General features: G+C 45.3%; 1 protein-coding gene and 1 long non-coding RNA gene across 2 annotated transcripts in view; one reads left to right on the forward strand and one right to left on the reverse strand.

The window, feature by feature from the left end:
* ADCY6 (adenylate cyclase 6) overlaps positions 1-23,877 on the forward strand; it is an 820,353-nt gene that overhangs the window by 445,858 nt on the left and 350,618 nt on the right. The window contains exons 8-10 of the mRNA XM_069653856.1: positions 12,675-12,833; positions 13,538-13,679; positions 13,808-13,936. Coding sequence (XP_069509957.1) covers positions 12,675-12,833; positions 13,538-13,679; positions 13,808-13,936 — 430 coding nt within the window. The remainder of the gene's footprint in view (positions 1-12,674; positions 12,834-13,537; positions 13,680-13,807; positions 13,937-23,877) is intronic.
* The window catches only part of LOC138582512 (uncharacterized), a 340,772-nt gene that overhangs the window by 1,400 nt on the left and 315,495 nt on the right, over positions 1-23,877 (reverse strand). The gene's annotated exons all lie outside the window — the stretch shown is intronic.

A 23,877-nucleotide genomic window follows, 5' to 3' on the forward strand; every position in this document is an offset into this window, starting at 1 on the left:
TCTATATTCTAACAAGGTTTCTCTATTGTTATTCCTTGCTCTTTTTTCAGGCTTTTCTCAAAGGGCAAGCGCTTCTTCTTCAAAGATCTATTGCATGTAAACCTGAGAAACTGCCCTACAGGAAAGTTTTTCCTTGCATGCTGGAGTGACAACTATCAAATTGTAACAGAGAATTTCGGTCTGTTACTTTATGGTATGGTCTAACTTTCAGTACCTTTTCAGCAGTACATTTCAAAAATGGGTTCTGTTCTTTAATCCAACTGATGAATTCTTCACCATCCCTTCTCACTAGAATGTTGTCAATGAACCTTCTCCAGAAATGGAGATAGGGTAAAAATGGATTAGATTTGTTGTAAATTACCCCGATCTCGAAGGATTCTACAAATGTACTGGCGATGTGACCACTGATGACCCCATTGCTGTACAATGCACTTGATGAAAAAGTTGGTTATTGAAACTGAAGTCGTTTTCTGTTAGGGCCATCTTTGCACACCAAAGTATAAAACTATTCGAAGTAGTTCCTTCCGATCTCTTAGTCAGAAGTACCTCTTTGATTACTGACAATGTAATGTCTTGAGGGATACACGTGTACAACAACACTATATCTAGCCTGACTAAAATTTGTTTTCAAAAGGGTAGTTGTCAATGAGATTAACACCTTTGTCGTATCTTGGATGTACAAATACATTTCCAGCACAAAGGGTTTTAGATGGCGGTCTGCAAATTTTGACAAGGGTTTGCGCCTGGCAGCAAGGGTATGCTTTGGGACACACTGGAAGAGAGTGCGGCTGCCCGGAAAGAGAGTGGATTAATACAGCTTGTAATTTGTATATAACGGAATGCTTAACTGCGGCGATCCATGGAGACCCCGGATCTGTTGAAATGGAATGGTCAGACTTTTGTTTTAAATACATACACCCGGATGCTTGTGAACCCAATCCGGCTTCCAGACTGGGGATAGAGTTGACGCAATGTGCATACCTTATGAAGAGAATATGGGATTAACTTGAAAATTTGAAATTTGTTGGTGAAAATAAGGAACCCAAGAAAAGGTTGTAAAAGGATAATGAACATGTAAATGCCAGTTTGATGTTATAAGACGGAAGGGGTGGAGTTACAGGGGAGGTGGGGCAGGGTGGGAATAGGATGAGAAAAGTATTGTGTATTTGCTTGGATAAATGTTGCTGTATCCGTGTTAAGCGTAAGTTAATATACCTCTGTACACTGTGTTCCTCTTGGAAAACGTAATAAAGTCAAATTTATAAAAAGAGTGGTTTACAGAAGAGGAGCTAACATTTGAAAAAATGAGTGCAGAAATAGAAGCCAAATGGCAGAATTCACAATGGAGTTTAATGGGAACAGAGAGTGGAAGGCGAAGAAGAAAAAAATCTAGATGGGAAAGTGTGAGAAAAATACTTTTTTTGCAGATGTTGATAAGGAGCAAGCAAGAGTAGAAATGTGATATGAAAAAAACACCAGAGGGATTGAAAATAAACCCAATGTTGCGAGCAGCGTGGGCAATGAAGATAAAATCACAGGAAAAGGGAATAAAGGAAATGTGGCAGTTGTGCAGGGGAGAAATGAAATCTTGGATGAGTTGAGGTGAAGAGTGAGCAAGCATCCAGGGCTTAATATCGAATTTACAGATATACTTGTCTAGGTAATCATTGAAGGAGTGGGAAGAGACAGATATTTGAGTTGTCAGCATACAAATGACAGTTCAAGCCAAAAGAGTGCTTGAAGAGAAGAGGGATAGTATAGGACCTAAACGTTGAAGGACACCAAGACGCAAGGGCAGAGTACAAGAACAGTCACTAGCCGAAGTCGGAGAGTAAAAGCGATTGGGAAGATAGGGGTGGGGGAACAGGAAGAGCAGAACTAGAAACACCAAGAGAAATGAAAGAAGAAAAAAAGAATGCACTGTACAAAAGAGCACAGATTTGTGGAAACGAAGAAAGATTTCTTAGTGACTGATGGAAGTGAGAAAATTAGTGACATGTAAAAGAGTAGTAACAACGAGTGAGAAGGGAGAATGTCAGATTGAAATGGGACAAGGGAATTCATCGAAGTAGAGAGATAGTTGAGAACGGACAGCTTGTTTAAGGGGATTTTGGAAGAAAGGAAGACGAATGCAGAGAAGGATAAATAGGCATGGTATTTTGCAAATTGGTAGAATAGTAGCAGGCTTAAAAGGAATGGAGATGTGACCAAATGAGAGAGAAAAGTTTGAGAGGAATCTGCAATGGTAGAAAATGATAGCACACTGAAGAAATCAGGGCAGAAGGCAGTCAAGAGTGGCAGTTGTCGGATTGGCTCCAAAGCCCTTAACCAGAGGTGATCTTTCTACTTTGCATTGATTTTTAATGAAGTTGAGCTTTCTTGCCAGTCTTAACCTTGCCCACAAAAGTTCCATTCAGACATAACTATCATGAAGGGTTTGAGACACGAACTATCCTTGGTACCCTGTACTTGGATGAAGATGTTTTACTTTCATCCAATCCTGTGCATACAATGTTGCACACTCACTTTCTGTACATCTGTACTTGCAAGATGCCTACACTTGTCGGATGGCAAAAAGGTCGCTGCTACCTTGATCCGGCCCTTGCCCATGAGATCTTAAGGTGGATCAGGTTTGGGACTACTCATTCCCATCTTTTCAAGAGGTTTAGTCCTTTGGCTCCTCTTTGTTGTTTGGGGTGAAATGAACAAAGGCGCTGTTGAGATTTGTTTTGGCAACCATCATCTTTCGCCTTCGACTCTGGTAGATGTATTCTGCATCAGCCCTCAAGGATAAATATTTTGATTACATTTTGGGGATTCCACAGGAAGAGCTGGAAGCCCTTAGGTTGGGGGCTTGACGGGGTACAATATGAGATTCAAGATTACTGGACTGAATAGGAGTGTCTAGTTATTCTACCGACTCCTGTCCATAAATATTTGACTGCCCTTGGGGACATAAGTATTGGAGAGATTTTCACCCAACCCCCTCACACCACTCCACCAAGTCCCTGGGACGGCACCCAAAGTATGTTTGTTTTAAGCCGTGACCCAAATCTGTGCCCCCAGGAATGGGGTTGTAAGTCAAAGGGTTTATAAAAAGTGTATCCTATTTATTGGAGCCATTGTTGCAGGCTCTATTCACTTAACTTACCTCATACATTTTTAAGTATATTTTCCTGTACATGTACCAGTACAGTGATTAAATGTGCTTCGCTCACTGAGTGTGAGAGTTATGCCAGGGGGCTAAAATTCAAGCTGCACACTACTGGGCAGCCAACGAAAAGTCATTCACCACCTAAATGCTATAGATATACACCATTTTGAATGGGTTTTGTCCTCCCACGTATTCCTCATCTTATGATATTCGTATCCCAGCTTCAGCTGCTTCGGAGAATTTTTCACCAGGGGGCGCTGTGTTTGAGACCACGGAGTCGAAGTCCCTCGAGGGCCGCCGTCGGGCGTCGACGTCATCCGCTGTATAAAGGGCTCGAGTAGCACCCGTTACCTCAGCCCAGACCATTGGGTTGATGAGTGTGGGTCCTGTCAGGCCATGTCAAATAAGGCTCTTAGGGAACGCAGAGGAAAGCTGACGGTGGGGGAGGAGAAATCTAAGTTTCGAAAAAACAAAAGGATTCGGATGAATCCGGTAGAAAATCTTGTCACGAGTTGAGGTCGAGATCGGAGAGTCGCTCGAGGAAATCTTCCTCGTCTTCGACTAAAAAGTCAAAAAAGCATTGTCATTGGTCTTCTTCCTCCTCGTCCTCTTCTGAGAGGAGAGTAACCTACCCATCAAAGCACGATTCCCCAGAACAATGGGAGGCCTTCAGGGCTTCGATGCTTAAAATATCGAGGTAGTCTTCAAGGGAATGTTCCCCGACACCTCGCACTAGATCAAAGCCTCTGTGCATAAATTGGGGCTAGCAGAATCGACGGCTTTCTTTGATACCAAGACCCAAGTCGATGTCATTGCCCATGCCTAGGCAAATTCCACCTTCTTTGCCTGAAAAGACTTTCCACCCTCAACCTAGACAGTAATTTTTTAGATCCATGTCATCTATATATGAAGAAAATTCCTCTGAAGAGGATGTCACTCCAGCTGGAGTTAGATTTGGAGCCAGAGAGCTTCCTGAAGAACTAGTGGACCCGCAATCTAAAATAACAGACCTGTATGACTGTCTCCAAAATGCCAGTGGCTTAGACACTTCACCTGAAGTGGATTTTGAAAGGCCAGATCCTGCAGATCATGCTGATCCCAGTTATAGGAATCTTATGGGAAGGGTCATTTACTTTATGGGTTGGAAAGAAGCTTCCTCAGATTTTGACCAGGATAACATGACTGACCTCCTGAGTGAGGATCCCTTAAAAGATCCTGTTCACCCATTCCATAAAGCACTGCAAAAAAGGGTAATGGTAAATTGAAATACTCCTGATTCGATTGCAGCAGTAAATATGAAACTGGTACCAAAATATAGGCCAGCTTTATCAGATCCAGAATATTTATCCAAACATCATCTCCTGAAAGTCTAGTGGTACAAGCTGCAACCTCCACTAGGCAATCAGCTTACCCATCAATACCACCAGACGGGGACAATAAAGTTGATGCTTGGCCCCAGAAAGCTTTTTCTTTGGGCAGCATAGCCCTGAAATCAACTGTCACTTGCACATTAGCAAGATTTACTTATACCCTGTGGGACTGCATGTCATCAGCTGCTGAACGCATCCCGGAAGCTGAGGAACGGGGTGGTTTCCTGACTATAGTGAAGGATGGCAAAGAGGCTATGGAGGAATGCCTTCAGTCACGATTGAACACTGCAGATAGTATAAGCAGGTCCATGGCATCTAGCATGGTCTTGCACAAATTCACATGGCTAAGGAAATCTGGTTTGCACCTGATGTGCAGTCTAGATTATTTAATATGGCTTTTGACGGCTTGGGTTGTTGGCAGCAAGGCGGACGAGAGCTTGGAGAAGCTGCAGACCTCGAAAGCGGCAGCAAAATCACTTAGCGCTGCTATAAGGCAACCTCAACAACACTCTTAAGCAGGCTCATCTTCCTGGAAGAGTCGCCCCTTTCGCTTCTATTCCTCTTTTGGAAAAGGGAGGGGGCAGGCCAGTCAGAGAGGCCAACAGAGAAAACCCTTTTGTGGTGTAAAAGGGAGAGGTGCTAGATCAGCCACAGCAGCGGCTACTACCTCCTCAGCCACTGCTGCAAAGCCACTTTGAGGTCTTAACCCACAAAACCCCGGTGGGAGGCACAATCACTCGGTATCTAGACGAATGGCGGGGCATTACGTCAGATGCCTGGGCACTAGAGATAGTGACCCATGGTTACTGTCTTCCTTTTCATCAAAGACCTCAATATCATCCACCGGGAGCCAACTCTAAACTCTGACACTATTTTTAAGATGGTTTGACTTTTAGAAGTGTCTGAAATAGTGTCTGATTTTCATCTGTCACAAAAAATGGTCTTAACTTCCTTTTATCCTCCACCTCATGCTAGAAAGAAAGAGGAAAGGTTGCATATACTCGACCCAAAAAGGGCTTTCAGTTTCTACATTTCCAGATTGGCAAATCTCTGACAATGTGACCAACTATTCGTTGGATATTTTTTTTTTATTTTTTTTATTTGTTATGGTTTATATAAACCTTACAAAATATTTAAAAGAACACACTTTCTCAAACGTATTTACACAACTTTGACATAAAATAAGTACCAATCACATAAGAAGAAATACAGAATCAAGTACAAAGAGCAAGTACAAATAAGAAAAGAAAAAAAGAAAAAAAAACAGCAGAAAACAGAGGTCACCAAATAGGATTAACATTCTCTCCCATTAAATACAGTCGATACCCTTTAAAAGAGATCACAAACATTTCTCAAGAACGTTGCAACCCTAATGTTTAAGTTGCCTTTGCTACAATGGAGCATTCTATACCAGATGAAATCCCTATCCACATTAGCAGTATTCGATACATATTGACTGAAGTATAGAAGTCTTTTGGCCTTGAGTGCCGGACACACCAGCAAGATATGTTGTAGATTCTCAACCGTCCCCTCTACACAGCAGAATCTACACCAGTTCCAAGACCCTTTCACAGTCGATCTAATGGAATTAACCTGGTTTGTAGCAATGACATTAAATCTAAAACGCATAAAATCATTTCTTCGTTGGATATACTGGGCACAAATTGGGTCTTGCAGTATCTAAATAAACTATCCACATGGATAATTCTAGCAATCTCTGAATGCTATAAATCAGCTGGGAAAGAGCCTCCAGACGGATTAAGGGCTCATTCAACCAGAGGCATGGCAACTTCCACAGCTCTTCAGAGGGGTGTCCCGTTGCAGGATATTTGTGCTGCGGCAACCTAGTCGTCAATGCACACCTTTGTAAAGCATTACTGCTTGGATTCTACTTCATATCAAGGAGGACTATTCGCAAAAGCTGTCCTTAATTCTGTCCATAATTAAAATTTCTAGTACTCCCACCTCCAAAATTACCACTGCTATGGGAGTCCTAACATGAGGAATATGTGGGAGGACACAATCCATTCGAAGAACAAGTTACTTACCAACTGTAACGTTCTTTCGATTAGATGTTCCTCTCATGTATTCCTCATCGACTCTCCCATCCTACCCCTCCGTACAGTTCACGCCAGTTGCACTCTAACTTCCTTAAGAGCCTGAAGACTTAAAACCTGATCAGCTGATGCGACCATGACCACCGTAAAAACAGAACTGAGGTAACGGGCGCTGCTCGAGCCCTTTATACAGCTGATGACGTCGACGCCTGACGGCGGCCCTCGAGGGACTCCGACTCTGTGGCCTCGAACACAGCGCCGCCTGGTGGAAAAAATGTTCCGGAGCAGCTGAAGTTGGGATACGAATATCATAAGAGGAGGAATATGTGGGAGGAACATTACTGTTGGTAAGTAACTTGTTCTTCTCACTCACTAAGAGTCAACTACCACTAGCCAATTCCTAGTAGTGAGTACACATTTTGCACCCTGTTTATGCTAGAACTGCAAATGTTACATGACAGCTGTAGGGATGTATCAATATGTTTGAATAAACAGGGTCATTATATAATTACATCGATTTTTATTTTGTTAATTCTGAAAGCATTCCTTTACACATGCCGTGGGCCTAAACTGAGTTTTGTGTGTTCTGGGTAGAGATAAATGACATATACTGATCACCCACCTAGGGAGTTCTGCTAAGGGAGTGTTAAGAAAACAAAGGTTGATAAACCATAGAAACCACTCCTGAGATGACGGTTTCAGCAGTTCTGCTTGAAACCTTGCAGTGTGATGCTCCACTGAGCAGTATGTTAGCAAGTGAAACGGAATTGGGGAAATGGTGGCAGTGGACTGTTCTGATAGCCACAAAATTAATCTACGGAAAATCGCACTACAAAGACAACATTATAAAAAGAAACCTTTCCAAGATGGCACTCTGCTAGTTATCTCACTTCTAAAATAGGACGAAAGACCATGCAGAGATATCGTCTACCAACAGGGTTTAATCCTTGTCCAATTTACTTGCTGTTATTTTACATTGATTGACATGTTTATCTACTTCTCAGAATAGATATTATTAATGTGTACAGAGGTCTAAATCCCTCATCGTCCCATACAATGTACCAAGTAGAATTGCAAGGAGCTACGAGATCTTTCATTTTGTAATTATTGCATCAAAAGGCACACTTCCAAGATGAGACCACCAAATAAGGTAGGAAGGCCATCCCTGTTGCTCATAATCCATCACCCACAGCTAAACATCAGACAATATAAATATCACCCAGTGAAATAACATATAACATGAAGAGATCACTAGGCTCCAGAACCAGTGTTTTGGCATGGTTAGTAAGACCGATTTAGCAGAGAATAATTTAATTCATAAAGAAGACTTCAAAGCCATGAAAGCGAACAAGATTGAAAAAGCTCACCTGAAGTATCGAGAATGGCTTTAACAATATTAAGCATGCGATTCAATCCCGAGGAACAGGTATGTTGTTAACCTGTTTTAGACACTACTACAGATGTTCATTGCACATCACAACAATATTAGATTCTTGGAGACCCTTGTTTTTTAATTCTTTTCCGGTTGCCAGATACCTTGACAAACAACTCTCCCATTCCGTTACCCAAAGAAACAAGCATTGGCAATGGCAACAGTTTGGGCTTTTGCATAGGCATGAGAAAAACACTTGCCAGACACAGCCATACTGGTATTAACAGGCCATTGATGGTAGCAAGTGCAAAAATGAGCGGGTACCTGGTGCTTGGTTTTAACAGAACTTTATTGGAGGACATGCAGAGTGCTTATAAATATAGTCGCTGAAGGCAGACCTGGTGAATACATTTTTATTAAGCAAGTAGTGGGTTTACAACTCCAATTAAGTCATTAACTCTCAACATACAGCTTTGAAAGAACACTGACATGCACTTTGATTACAACCTTTGATGGTAAAGCAAACGCACGCTTGAAATCCAGAAAAGCAAACTCCTTAGATCATTACTCCACCCAAACACTCAACTTCCATATCCTTATGCTTACTCTCTACTCTTCACCAACATACAATTAGAGTGCAGCTACAACCCTCGACCAGTTTCGGCCTAGCTGCTCAGATACGAACATTACTTCATGAACACCTCCTCATTCTAGCTACATCCCAATGCAACCAGCCTCGCTGCACACATAAGCATCTTACACCGACCTAACACAGCCAGAACCCAGTCTTGTTGTCCAGACTGCATACATTCAACTGATAATCAATACCACAACACCTAATGCTAGGATGCAGCAACCATCAGGCAATTGCATCAGCTGTGCATATAATTGCTGCACCCTATGACGCCTTACTCTCTCAACTGACCTGACCTGGACTACGGTCTGAGAGAGTTCAACCCACCAGTGCTTTGAGGTCATACCAATGATATATAGAGCGCTATATAAATGCCAAATAACATAACATAACATTAAAGCGAGCTCAAAGAGTTCCCATGAAATGTTTTCGGTGAGGGCAGGAACTGGGTGAGAATGGCTGTCAATAGGTGGGCTAAGTACCAAACACCTACAGGCTGTGTGTCCATCCTCGTATGCCATTCCTCCCTATCTGTACTCTAATGCAATAGTTTTGACTTCACATAATGACTCAAACTAAAAAAGAGATTGGGATATAAGCAAGCGAATGCTATATAGTGCAATTCCTAGGAAAGCGACAATTCTAATGCTAAAGAAGTCAGGCCTTTCTTGTGTGTTTTACAGTTTAATCTACTGATGTTCAGGGTAAATCTGTAAAAGTTTATACTTAACATTGCATAACCTTATGTAAGAAACGGATCTGTTTGATTATCATTAAGTATTTTGTTGATATGAGATGTGCTGGGTTAAATATGAAATAGTGATTAACCCAGTACAACTAGTATTGTTATTGTGAAGAGAGATAACTTTAATTGTCCTTTTAGAAACTCATACATGATGTTAAGTATGTAGGTTAAAATAAAAGTAGATGCATTGGGTTATTAAGGACATTGGGTATATAATAGGGTAAAGATTATGCTGAACTGTGGCCTTCACATCAGTCAGGCATTCATGCATGCGATCTATATATGATCAAAGCACTAGGGCACACGTGTCTATATACTTCATTTTGTACAGATGACCACTTTGTGCTGCGCTATTGTTTATAGAGTTTCTGATGTCTTGGATGCAGCTTTCAGTCAGTAATTAAGACTGATTGCTGGTTGAGACCCTTAATGGTGATGCTTGAGTAGCGGGAATGGTGAAGAATACCTGCATCCCACAATATGACCCAATACAATACCGAACACATGTACCTTGTTTGATCAAAGGATAGTTAACAAGGTTTATTTTGCCTTGATTTTAAAGGACTATTCTTTTAGAATAAAATGTTTATCAACTTTGATTTAAAAATAAAGCGTCAACCTGGGATAGGACCAGGGAGTTTCCAGAGCCAGGCCTGACCCAGAAGCAGGTTTAAGGAGTTTGGATGGCCCCAGTCTCAGTCCCTCCACATATGTTAAATGTAAAATGTATTTATATTGTGCACTGTCACCAACGGAGTTGGTCCCCAGGCGCTCTGGCGGATCTGTAAACAAGAAGGGGTGGGCGGGCTGGGTCAGTCGGGAGAAGAGGGAGTAGGAGAGTGAGAGAGGTGGTGCGCTGTTGGCGGCTTCAGCTCGGTATACACTGTGCGCGGTGCTTTGGTGTAAGTATTGGACCGGGGCGAGACCATGTGTGCAGTTAGTGTTTTTGTGGTGTTAGTTTGTTGTTGATGCGGTGTAGTGAAGTGCGTGCGGTTTGCTGCGCGAGAGTAGGTTGTGTGAATTTTCGGGTGAGTTAGGCATGCAGAGAATTGAAGGTGGGGTTAGTGGGGTGAGAGTCCTGGTTGTGGCACATCTTGTTGGGTTTAAATTATATTAATAACGGTGGGATTAGTTGCTACCGTTCCTTTCTTGACCGTCTGACTGTTGCGTTTCTTTTAGCACAGCGCACTCCCAGTTGTATTTAATGAACTAAGTATAAGCTGATTGGTGTGTCTATTCTCCTCCTTCAGTATCGGAGAAGGGGTTGGGTGGTCCCTTTTCCCTGCTATCTATGTGAGTTGGTCTGCTGGAACTTCGGGTGTTGTGCAGAGCCAGAATGCTATGGATGAGTCGTCTAAGTGCTTCCGTCTCGGTCTGTGTATGTATTAAGCCTTCACTGTCCTCCTCTTGTGGGTATCTCTCATTACGTCGTATGATATGTTGAGGAGTGCGTTCCTTAGATTCTGTTTGTATCTGTATTTGTTTGCTTGTTGGGAACCGGGATCGGTATCTATATTCATCGTTGTTTAGCTGTGTGTGTGTGTTCTTGTGGGTGTTCTTCTAGTTATGAAGAGCCAGGATTTTAGCAGTTTCCTGAATAGTAGGTGGTTTCCTGTGTTCCATATGTATCCTTTGGTAAGTTATTCCAAGTTTTTACAGTGCCTGGTGAGAGAAGAGGATCCTCCGAGTTTTCTTCTGTTGTAGAATTTTGGTTCCAGGCAGATGTTGTTGCTTGATCTGTGCATTCTTGTTGGCTGATGTAGGCGTAATTTATGTCTCAGGAATTCTGTGCCTTGGTTGTGTATTGCTGTGCGTGATGCACATTGATTTGAATTTTATTTGTCGTTTTATTGGTAGCCAATTTAGTATTTTTAATGCGGGTGTGATGTGTTCTCTTCGGGGTAGTGTGAGGAGGAGTCTGGCTGACACATTTTGTATGCGTTGTAGTTTTTTTAGAAGTTGTTCAGGCATGCCCAGTTATAGGCTATTAGCATAATCTACTGTGGACATAACGAGAGCGATGATAAGTGTTTTGTTGGCGAATGACAGGAGTGGTACGATCCTTTTTGATGCTCTCAGGAGAAAGAAGCATTTCTTGAGTAGAGCGTTTACTTGTGGCTCTAGAGTGAGATTGTTGCCCATCAGGACCCCCAGGTTTTTTACAATCGACGATGGCACTGGGTTCGTACGAGTTCTTTTGGCCAAGGGATGTAGTTGTCTCCTCCATTTTTTGTGACTATCCTTATCTCTGTTTTGTGTGGGTTCATTGAGCCTGGTTACGATTGAAGAGAGACACTTAGGATGACCCTATACCGACATTATCCTATGGTGGCCAGTGACTGCCAAACTCGGAGTCCTTGTAGCGAGGGAAAGAGCCTAAAAGCCTCCAGCTTGGTATGCAGCAGCAAACACCAAGCCAGCGGAATGTTGCTTGCCTCGGACCAGCAATTGGGATGCTCATTGCCCACAAAATACAAACTCTGAAATTTACTTTTTCTATAGCAGGTTGCCATCGCAATATACCGGCGGTCCTGTGGTCACATATGGGGTGGGGCTTAAAATATGCTTTCTGGTTTCCTGTCTCTTTAGCCCCGCAACGGGAGGAGAGCAAGGCGATTGGCCCAAATAACAAGCTGAGCATGAGAATCATCAATGGGAGGGGAGGAGGACAAAAGGTGGTAGGAAGAATGAGTGAGTGTGGGTTGTTCAGGAGAGGTCAAGGGAGAAGAAAGCAGACCAATAGACCAGGTGGTGGAAGGGCAAAGGAGCAGAATGTGCCAGAGTCTAGAGGAGAGAGTATTGGAGGTGAGGTGTTGGTTGGTGAGAGAAAGTGGTACTTGGGTGTACAAATGCATGTATGTTGAGTGGGTGTGTAAGGGAGTAAGTGGCGCTGATTGAGAAGAGTGATTGGGAGAGTGAAAGTAGGGGGACTGAGAGGAGGAGGGATTGGAGAGTAACAGGATTGGACGGTAGTGAGATTGTATCATCAGAATATATATTATAAATGTGGGATGTTCAGGCTTGTGCCTCCCTCTACTTGAATGACACTAGGTAGTACACTCTGGCTATCGAATTTGCACAACCCTGCCCCCAGATTCCTCTTAAGTATTTACCTGGCAGTAATTTCTCTTAATTATGTTTAGGTGTGCCTAATAATCACTTCCGAACGAGCTTCTCTCACTGAGCATGTGTGTATTTCAGTGCTGCCTCTAATAATTTCCCTAGCGCTACACTTTTCTCCCTTCTGGGTGCAACGGTGTCTTCCGCCAGCCTCTCTAACAATGTCACTGTAGGTATGCTCACTTCATTTTGTTCTTTTGATTGTCTTGCCCCCCCTTGCAGGCTTGTGAGAGAAGTTACAGGCGTGAACGTAAACATGCGTGTAGGAATACATAGTGGCCGCGTCCATTGTGGGGTTCTTGGGCTACGCAAGTGGCAGTTTGATGTCTGGTCCAATGATGTCACGCTAGCCAATCATATGGAAGCCGGTGGCAAAGCTGGGTAAGTGACTCCTACCCACTGCATTGTTTGTGCTGGAGAGGCAGAACCTGTAGTGATGTTGTTTTATGTCTAGATGGACATTTCCCATTGAATATTACTTTCTCTGTGTGGGAGAAGACAATATGGGATAGCAAGGGTCTCAAGACTTTTCATATGTATAGAAAAGACAGATGCTACCTTTTCCCTCCTGCATAATTTTGAAGATTATTAATGTGTTGAACCTTGTGCGGCAAACCTTGATTGACTCATCTGCAAGGCCTCTCATAAAATTACAGCAGTGCACTATGGGCTGTGCTTGTATTTTTGTGCATTTTTGCATTGTGTGAACACATCTCTTGGGTGCCTCATCGTAGTGTTGTATGGGGACACATCTGCTGGATGCCCCTCTGGTTCACTTGCACATTTCCTGGGCTTTTTCTGTATTATAGCAAAGCACTTTGTTATGCTGTCATGGTGATACATCTTCTGACTTTTCCTGGTATTTAAGTGGTATAACGTGCTGCACCTCAACAGGTGGTGTTATTGCACAATTTGGTCAATCATCCATGATGTCACTCTGACACACCTGCCGGACCTCTCGCATGGTTTGTGGGGAAGCACTGTACTCTTATGTGGTATCATTTTGGGTGCACCGTGTGCTGTGCTCCTCATGGTTTATTGTAGCACAATAGTGAAATCGTTGCTTGTCTCCATGTTTGTCACAGGAGGATTCATATAACCCAGGCCACCCTGAAGTATCTAAATGGAGATTATGAGGTTGAACCAGGCCATGGTGGAGAAAGGAATGCCTACCTGAAGGAGCACAACATTGAGACGTTCCTGATAGTTGGGTGCAGTCAGAAACGGGTGAGATCCCATAGGCTGATAGTTGTTTAGTTGTCCAGCTGTGTCTCGTATGTGTCTAGACCTGTACATTAGACTGTTTCTCTGATTGTTTGCTCATAGGCTTTGCCCTGTTTTTTCTTTGGTCCTAGAAAGAAGAAAAGGCTTTGATTGCCAAGCAGCAGCGTGCCCGTGCCAATTCCAACGAGGGGCTGATGCCACGCTGGGTGCCAGAGCGCTCATTCTACCGCACCAAGGACTCGAAAGCATTTCGTCAGATGGTGAGTTTCTGAACGTCGGAAAGTAATAGCTTCAGATCCTACCTGGAGATTGTATGTTTCTATTAGCAGCATTGGATTCATACATGTGGATGCCCTTTACATCTTCCTCATGCTGACCATCGGTGCCATAGTGTTAATATGGCAGCATACTTTTTCTGGCTAGATTTTTTCAGTGCCCCAATTACTTTATAGCCTCTAAACCCTGTGTCCGGTGGCTGTATTCGATTTTATTATTATTATTTTTTTTTTCCTGATATTTTTCGGAGATTTACACTTTCATGATTCATTTGAAAACATTAGCTTTTAGCAATGTTTTTTTTTTTTCGTTTTTGTACCAGTGCTTTTGAAGTATGAGGCTGACCACTCAGTGGAAAACTCAGAATCCTGAGATCTCTTGGATAGCCTAACCAACACTGAAAATAAAGTAGAAATTTTGAAATTTGGCACAAATGTGGGCAGATAAATGTCTTTGTAGAAGATCCACGGCCTCTTTTGAGACCACGATACTCTGGCTAGATCCAAGAAAGTTAGACGTATGTGTGTATGCTATTTTGTCCATGTTTGTTTTTGATAATCCCTTTTGTTACTGAAAAGGCGGCTCCCTTAGAATATCTAGCAAAACTCGGGGCGCTGTTGCGCACATCTAAGATGGTCGCCTAGGTGGAAAGCTCCGGCTCGATCGAAATCCTTTCATCTATAAATCCTTCCAGTTCTGAATTGGCTGAAGTACAGTTGCAGAATATTACGGGGGAAGGTCCGTAGAAGACACCCTGTGAAAACGGAGCGCGTGGACCCCGGGTCGGCGGAGATATCCGCAGGTGCAGCTGCAGCGTCCGTAGAGCTGCGGCGTGACCGCCCGTGGGTTCCAGGCGATTTCCACTCCATCCCGGGGCCAGGTGGGCGAGGGGCAGCGCTGTGCTTTCTCTTCCCCCCCGCCTGTGCGAAGACAAGTACTCGGACCTTCCTGCACCAGGCTCCGGGTGAAAATATCCTGCCAAGTGCTCGAGGGTACGCCGCAATGGCAACGTGTTCCCCCTCGGATCTGGACGCCAGGGACCAGTGCCCCCGTGTATGATACATCTGGGTCCTCACGAGAATGCTACAATATTGATATAGAAGAAGCTTGCCGCCACAGCACCATTGAAGGTGGGGGTGACGCTGCGGGAGGAAGCGCAGCCTGGCGCCGATGATGATTTTTTTGAAGCGGTACACCCTGCCCCAAGTGTCTCCCGGGGATAAAGATTACTTGCCGCTGTGGCCCCAGGGAGGAACGGAGTGTGCCACGGAACGGAAGACAATGCCCACTTGAGTGTTGAAAGCACTGTATTATTCCCCCCCCCCTCCCCCCCCCCGGGCGGACCCCCTGGAGAGAGGGGAAAGACGAGGTAACGGGCTGGTCGCTGCGACCTCTAGGGATTGAAGGGAGCTGCACGGGGACCACATTGACAACATACCCCTTGACCACATCCGGGGTTCCTACGAAGATTGCGGGAGTCTAACAAAAACACCCCTGGCGGTGATAGTGTACGCTTGGGGTGAGGCTGAACCTATCCCCACACCGGCATTGCGGTGCGCCCCGAGCCTGGACGCGGGACACAGGCTGTGCTGCCACCATACAGCATAATCAGACACTGGTCGCCAGCAAAATACATACGTGGGAGAGCACAGTCCACCCCAATAGTGACAACGTCGCCTAATGGGCCGCACTGAGAAGAAAGGTGCAGGGGGAAGAAAGACCGGCCCAATGGATTCCTTTACTATGCCACAGAAGGCATCAGGAGGGGCGGCACAAACATCCGAAAATCGAGTCGCAGACCCTTTGGACAGCTTGGCAACAATTGTGCAAAAGGGGTTCCTGGCTGTCAACGTCAAGTTGGACCATATAGTGACGCCGATTGGATCCCTGAAGGCCTGGGTGGAAAAGGAAAGCGCACGCATTTCGGAGGCGGAAAACAGGATAAGCTCAAATGAAGATGTGATTTCGCAGCATGGCCGAGATATAGCCCTGCTCCAGACCGAACAGGGCAAAACCCAGAGCAAGTGCCAGGATCTTGAATCTAGGTCCCACAGAAATAACATTTGCATTGTTGGGGTCTCGGAATCGTTTGGCAAGGGCTCCATGGAAAGACAGGTGGAAGAACTACTGAAATAGGTGCTGGGAGCGGAATCCCTTTCGAACCACTTCCTCGTCGAGAGAGTTCACCGCACGCTTGCACCTCCTCTAAAGCCAGAGCTGCACCCCACACCATAATTGCGCGCCTTCTAAACTACAGGGATAGGGACACAATACTCTGTCTATCCAGAGAAAAAGGAACACTGCTTTCGAAGAGAACAGAATTCATATATATCCTGACTTCTCTACGGCCATACAAGCGCAGCGCAGGTCCTATGAGATGGTTAAGAAACTACGGCTCCATGGTGTCCCTTATGCTTTAATTTTCCCGGCAAAAATGAGAATTCAACACGGAGGGAGAGCCAACTTCTTTGAAAACCCTTCCGAGGCCATGGCGTATGTGGAGGCCTCCATTCCGCTGCCCCCTAGAGACCGAATGAGGGATCAAAATGCAAGACCTAATCCTGGCGAGGACTGAATTGATTCGGCGGGCGGATGAGTCTGCGCCTTCCCTGCGGTGACTCCGTCTTCATAAGTCAGCACAACTGAACTGGAACAAGATCCGTTGTTGTCGGGCTGTGGAGCCTCCTCCGTGGGTGTCCAGATGGCAACATTAGCTATGGAATGTCCACTAGCTCAGTTAAAAAGCCCATCGGGCAAGTTTTGAGTGTTAATGGGCAGCATCGTCAAGTTTGGGGAGATGATACGGGTGGGGGGGTCAGGATGCCAGGTAACAGTTAGCTATGCTGAGCTATCGGCAAAGTGGGGTAGCGGGGAAAGTTGCACTATTCTTAAGTTTGGTTTGAAGAGCATGTGGTCTCGCAGTTGCGATTGCTGCTCCCGTAATGTGAATATTGGGAACGGTGGATGACATGGCAGGTACTAATACATATGGAAATGACGGTACAGGGGGGCTGAAAATATCATTTCTGTCTTGGAATGTAAGGGGATTGACCCAATGACGGCCAGGAAGGTTGGCAATTATGTTTCTAGACATCACTCTCAAGTCGTGATGCTGCAAAAAACTCATGCAATAGGTGCAGTGAACGAGAATGTGATGCCTAAATGGGGGACGACGCTGTATTATACGAATTACTCGTCTCAGTCCAGGGGGGTTATCACTCTCATACATCCCTCGCTGGGTAGCGGGGCACAAGGTGGATGTGCAGGGCAGATATGTTCTGGTGTGGGGGCAAATGGCTGGGAAACATGTTACATTGGTGAATACATATGGCCCTAACTGTCATGCGCCGCCAACGTTGGGGGATTTGGTCGCAGTGGAGACTGGGCGGCCATTAGCCACCCCTTCACGTCCCACCACGCACTGTGTTCAGCGGTCTAGTTGTTTCCGCGGCGTCTGCCGCGGTACGCCTATTTCTTCCCGTCACACCCGGAAGTCTGCGCGTTGCAACCCTCTCGCGTCAGGCTCCGGGTGAGACGCTAGTATTTTCCGTTCCCGTTTCTGTCCTTCGATTGTCTGCCTGCCCTTTCCTTCAGTTCATCTCCCGCTCCCTCCTTTGTTCCTTGCTGCTCCACTTCTCCCCCTTTGGTCCCCTCTCTGTTCGTTACACTCTCTCTCCTCCTGGCCTCCCATGGTATTTCGTCATACTCCAGTGCTTCGGACTTTCCGCTTGGACAGCTCTCGATTCATCAGTTCTCCTTACCTAAACATCGGACCTACTTACCACCGCTTCGCTAGGGGTTTTTTTATGCCATCAGGCTTTTTCCCCCATGTAGCTTGCTCCGGCAGAGAGGCCCCCTCTAGACCTTATTGTACCAGGTCAGGGTGGCTTCCTCCCGGGGTAGGCCCTATCCTCCGTCAAAAAAAAACGCTTGGTGGAAGAAGAGATTGGAACCGCCCCAGGAAACCATCGCCACAGGTGAGGAGGAGGTTGGAGGGTTGGAGTTAGAAGAGGAAGAGGGCAATTTGGAGTTTGACTCTGACACTAACATAGATGACCCAGACTTCTACTTAAATATATATGAAACCCTTAACAAACTTGATGCTGCTTCCATAATATGGGGAGGGGACTTGATCATGGCCTTGGACCCTACAACAGATAGATCTAGTGTGAAAATGAGGACACCAACTAGAATGGCGCTGACACTGGGGGAACCTTTCACAAATGGCATTAATAGATGCATGGCGCACATTACACCCAGACGTTAGACGGTACACCTACTACTCATCCGTCCACGACAGTGAGTCGCGAAAAGACTATTTCTTTGCATCACAGGGCCTTTCCGAGACGCTGCACAGCTGCAAGATTTTACCTCATACATTGTCTGACCACTCCCCAGTTACACTGGAGCTTTGGTTGAGGGAAGTTCCCAGACCAGCTAGGAGATGGAGAATGCCGGGTGGGATGTTTGGTGACCCTGGGGTAGTAGAATCCCTACGCGAGGAAATAACAGAATTCTTTAGCAATAACCTTGGGTCGGTGACGCGGGTCGCCACTGTCTGGGAGACATTCAAGGTCTGGGCTAGAGGGGCACTCCTGTCGAAATCTACTGGCCTCCTAAGGGGAGTGAGGAGGGAGCTGGAGGAGGTGGAAAACGCCCTAAACAACCTTGAGGAAACCTATAGCCGCACACACGATGGGAACACCCTAGCCAAAATCCATTAACACATCCGAGATTTCAATGACCTGGCCACCAGAGAAATACAGTATATGGCGGCCCCGGCCAGAGCACGCAGGTATGGCGAGGGAAATAAGGCGGGTAGACCACTGGCTAATCTGATTAAGCAGGAGCGACAGCCACAACCTATTACTAGTATTCAAGATGCAAATGGCGAGGTCAAAACAAGCGAGGTGGGTATAAATGGTGAATTTGCCCAATTTGATCAAACACTGTATTCCAACAGGGATAGTAAAACGACCACTGAGATTATGGCATACTTAACGTCGTTAGGGCTCCCACAACTCCCACTTGAAAACAAATTGGCCCTAGATCAACCAATCACTGTGGAGGAAATGGAAGAGGCAATCATGGGGCTAGCGTCCGGCAAAGCACCGGGTTCCGATGGGCTGGGGGCTGAATTTTATAAGGAGTTCCGCAAGGAGCTCCCGTGCTACTGGAGACCTCGGAGGAAGCCCTAGAGGGAGGCATACTACCCCCGACAATGAGGGAAGCCATCATAACCGTATTACCTTAACCCCGACGCCCACCTAGCGACATGTCATCATACAGGCCCTTATCACTTATCAATGTCGATGCCAAGATATTTGCCAAGCTTCTGGCGAACCGGATGGCACCATTGGTCTCCAGATTGGTCCATCCTGATCAGAATGGGTTCATTCCCCTGCGATCCACTGCATTGAACCTCCGTAGACTATTTGGTGTAATGGCCCAGATTGATCCTGGGAGGAGTGCAGCTGCCGTTGCCCTTGACGCTGAAAAAGCGTTTGACTCCGTGTCCTGGAAATATCTCTTTAGTGTATTGGAAATATTTGGGGTGGGACCTACTTTCATTGGGTATGTGCGGCTGCTCTATGCCGCTCCAGGAGCCAGAGTATGCACCAACAGAACCATCTCCGAGATGTTTCAATTAGGGAGGGGCACAAGACAGGGATGCCCCTTCTCGCCAATTTTGTTTGCCTTAACTATCGAGCCAATGGCAGCTGCTGTTAGACTAAGGCATAGGGACAGGGGAATAAACATGAAAGGCGCGATCCAACTGATTTCGCTCTATGCGGATGATACGCTCCTATACTTCCGCGAACCAGAGAAAAACATAGAGCCCATTATGACAGACATACATGAGTTTGCAGAGTATTCGGGGTATGTCATCAATTTAGCCAAGTCGGAAATATTTCCGCTCACGCCTTCCACTGAATGCCCTACGAATATGTGCGGCCTGAAATGGTCAGAACAGCATATCAGATACCTTAGGGTGCTAGTGTCCAGAGATAGGCAAACCCTTTACGCGAATAACCACGAGAAGGCGCTGCAGACGTTGAGCACTAAGCTTCAGATCTGAGGACGCCTCCCCATATCCTTATATGGCTGAGTCGCCTTGCTCAAAATGATAGTCCTCCCCAAACTATTATATTTTTTTGTAAACATACCAATATGGCCAGGCAGAGACTTCTTTACTAAGCTACGGTCGTTAATAGTAACCTTCATATGGAATGGTAAGGCGGCGAGAATTAGGTGGGGAAAAAATGACAGAACCCTATGACACCGGGGGTATGGCTGCTCCAGACTTTGAGATTTATTACCTGGTTGCCCAGGCACAGTTTGAGAAGTATTGGTATGAGGACTCTGGGGAAGCACCACATACTTGGGTGGAAGCGCACACTATATCCCCAGTGGACATTAGGTCAGTCATATTTAATACAAGACACAGGGACACTTGCGATTATGACCCGGTCAGCTGCACGGTCCGTGCTTGGGGCGCATTGTTTAAGAGACTAAAGCTGGAGACACATATAACTCGGAGGTCCCCCTGTGGAACTTTCCGGGTATTCCCCCACGTTTGATGTGGGTATTCAGGAGGTCTGGGACCCCCACATGGAAATGAGGGTGGGCGATATGTTTATAGATGGTAATTTTGCAACTAAGGAGGACTTTGTGAGAGCGATGGGAGGTGGACCACTCAAAATATTGCAATACTATAGAGTAAGGGCCGCGTTTCAGAAGAGGTGTTCAATGTTCCCAGATGAACCTCCCCAACACCCCTGCACACAGCTCATCACCATGAATGCCAGACTGGGTATCTCTAAATTGTATGCAGCAGTGCAAGCCCACACCTCTACAATAAACCAGGTCAAAGACAAATGGGAAACGGACCTGCAAATGCCCATCCCGGAAGATAAGTGGAGCAGATATTGTGCACTGATGAAAAAAGTTTCATTAAATGCGGGTCTACGCTTGATATAATTTAAACTCCTAAACGGGTTGCATTACACGCCGGCCAAGCTGGCAAAATTTGGTGCAGAGCATGGAGGTGGGGGGGGGGGTGCCCCAAATGTGGGGCTCGGTCTGCGGGCTCCTTTCACATGTACTGGGAGTGCCCTGACCTTCTGAAATTCTGTGGGGAGGTGGCTGAGCTGTTGGCTGAAATCACGCAGATACCCCCGCAACTAACCCCCCACAAATACTTGTTTGGAGACATTGGCAAGTGCTCAGAGAAAACCAGTAGACTATTCAATGTGGCATGCGCAGTGGCGAAGAAATGTATCCTACAAACCTGGAAAATGTCCACACCGCCAAGCATGACCACTTTCCTTCGCGAACTGACATATGTCAATGAGTGTGAGGAACAATATGTTTTGACTCTCCCGGGGGCAAGCCGGCCTAAGGACATATGGGGTCCATATGTATCTGTGATTTGCTCTCAGATGATGATGCATCCGTATAATGTCAATTGTAAATGTCTTTCTTTTTCTGCTTGTCGATTTGTATGAATTGGTGGGAGAGAGTTGCTGTAGCTGACGAGACCACTGTTGAACAATAAAGAGTTTAAAAAAAAAAAAGAATTTCTAGCAAAACCAAGAAAAGCCAGCTCCAGCTCCAGAAAGAGCATTTCTATAGTGGAGGCCTCTGAACTTCAACCCTCAGTGGCAGTATTACATCCTAGGAAAATAAATAGTTTCATTTTGAGACGATCTAGACCTCAGCCCTTGCCATTGGGATGAGAGAGACTTCACCTCTCTCAGCCTGGAGGCCTAGGCCTGCTTTAAGTTCTTTGTTAAACACCCAGTCAATGGCCACTCCATTGGTAGTTCAACGTTTTTTGTTGACCCATCTATGCTCTTGTTACTAGACAGAATCTTTGACAAAAATAAACCTGTGGTACAATGAAAATCCTAGTAATTGAGGATAACTTTGTAATTGACGACTGCACAATTGCCGATGTGAATACTGTCATCGGGGTTAAAGTCAAAGAGCTGATGACCACTGCTAACAGGCATTTATATATTTTCATTGGATGTCCATCATCCTCCTCCTCCTAGGAAGAAAGAAAACAACTGCAGAAACATTAGCTGTCATTTCCCATTGTTCTGATGTACCTTTGTTCCAAACAGTAGTCCCTGACCAGTGTGAGGATGTAAGGAGAACATGAATTATGCTCTCTGATATACAAGGATTATCAAGAACTGACGAGGAAGACATTGATGCATTGGGATAACAAGGTCTCCTTAAGTATCCTTGCTATCAAATTACATTGTTTTCTCTAATAATAATTGTAGGGAAGTGGAAGAACCAATTAACAGTTCCCACCCTGGCCCAAATGTGTGATTCTGGTAATCTGCAACTGACACCCCTGTTTTACTGCAAACCAAAACTCCAAGACCGATTTATGAGCATGTAACCTACTGCCGTTTGTTTTTATTTTTACGCCTCCTTATTAGACACATTCATGGCTGCTTCCACTAGAATAAAATCAGCAGGATCTATGTGTTTATACTCCTTTGCTTCTTTTTTATTTATTACATCTGTCTTTGTTTTCTTTTACTGAATTGCCCCTACTTCTACCATTTATCCATCTATACTTACCCCCACTACTTATTTATTTTCTGGACATTATCTACTAACCAAAATTCAATTTTCAGTTAAAGAAATTTGATGTTCTTTTTCGGAGAATTATTTTCAAATGTGTAATTCCAATTAGTAAACCCAAATTCGCTCTACCAAATGTCTTTCCTAAACATTAGGGCAGCAAACCTGGCTAAATAAAAATACCTTCTTCCACCAACAGTACTGCAATACTGTATAAAATGCCAAAGCCAATGTTGGCACCCTCTCATTGCAAAGTACTCTTCTGCCCTCGATTTCAACCAAATCTCCCATTCAAATGGATTGTGTCCTCCCACGTATTCCGCATCTTTAGATGGTCGTATCCCAGATCTGCTGCTCAGAAAATATTTTCACCAGAGGGCGCTGTGTTCGAGGCCGTGGAGTCGGAGTCCCTCGAGGGCCAACGTCGAGCGTCGACATCATCCGCTGTATAAAGGGCTCGAGCAGCGCCCATTACCTCAGTTCTGTTTTTCCGAGCAAATGCTTCGTGTCACGAACAGCGCATCAGGTTTTTTCTCGACGATGTCCTCATCGACTCCCAGCACACCCAAGACAAGGTTAAAAAAAATTTCAGCAGAATGGTAGGAAAATGTCAATAACCGACCCACATCTGAATTTCCTCTGGTGTCTCAGCCCAGACCATCGGGTTGATGAGTGCGGGTCCTGCCAGGCCATGTCCAATAAGGCTTTTAGGGAACGAAGAGGGTAAGCTGGCGGTGGGGGAGGAAACTTGCAAGTCTTCTAAAAGACAAAAAGATTCGGATGAATTTAGTCGAAAATCTCGATATGGGTCAAGGAGGTCGAGATGGAAGAGTCGCTCGAGGAAATCAAAAAAGCGATGTCACAGGTCGTCTTCCTCCCCGTCCTCCTCTGAGAGGAGAGTAACGTATCCATCTAAGCATGATTCCCCTGAAAAATGGGAGGCCTTTTGGGCTTCCATGCTTAAAATATTCAAGAATTCGGCCCAGACCCCCCCCCCGAAGATGCCGCATGGTGATCAATCCTCTACCCATTCTAAAAGTGACAGAGGGAAATCAAGATCTAAACACATGAGAGCCGAAAAAGGGTCGATGTGTCATCAAAGCAAAGTTCCCCGACGCCTCGTACTAAAACAAAACCTCTGTTGCATAAATCGGTGGTAGTGGAATCTGGGTCGAAGTAGAGACTCGACACAGTCAACGACCAATGTGTCGAAACCGCTGATGAAAATGGCATCGACACCTTTGACTGAATCGAAGCCTCCTTCGAAAACGTCGAAGCCAGCATCGTCTTTATCGACGCCTTTGACGCCTTTATCGAGGCA

Source organism: Ambystoma mexicanum, chromosome 3q (assembly GCF_040938575.1).
Source record: "Ambystoma mexicanum isolate Mex_15411 chromosome 3q, UKY_AmexF1_1, whole genome shotgun sequence".
In the NCBI taxonomy this organism is placed as follows: Eukaryota; Metazoa; Chordata; class Amphibia; order Caudata; family Ambystomatidae; genus Ambystoma; species Ambystoma mexicanum.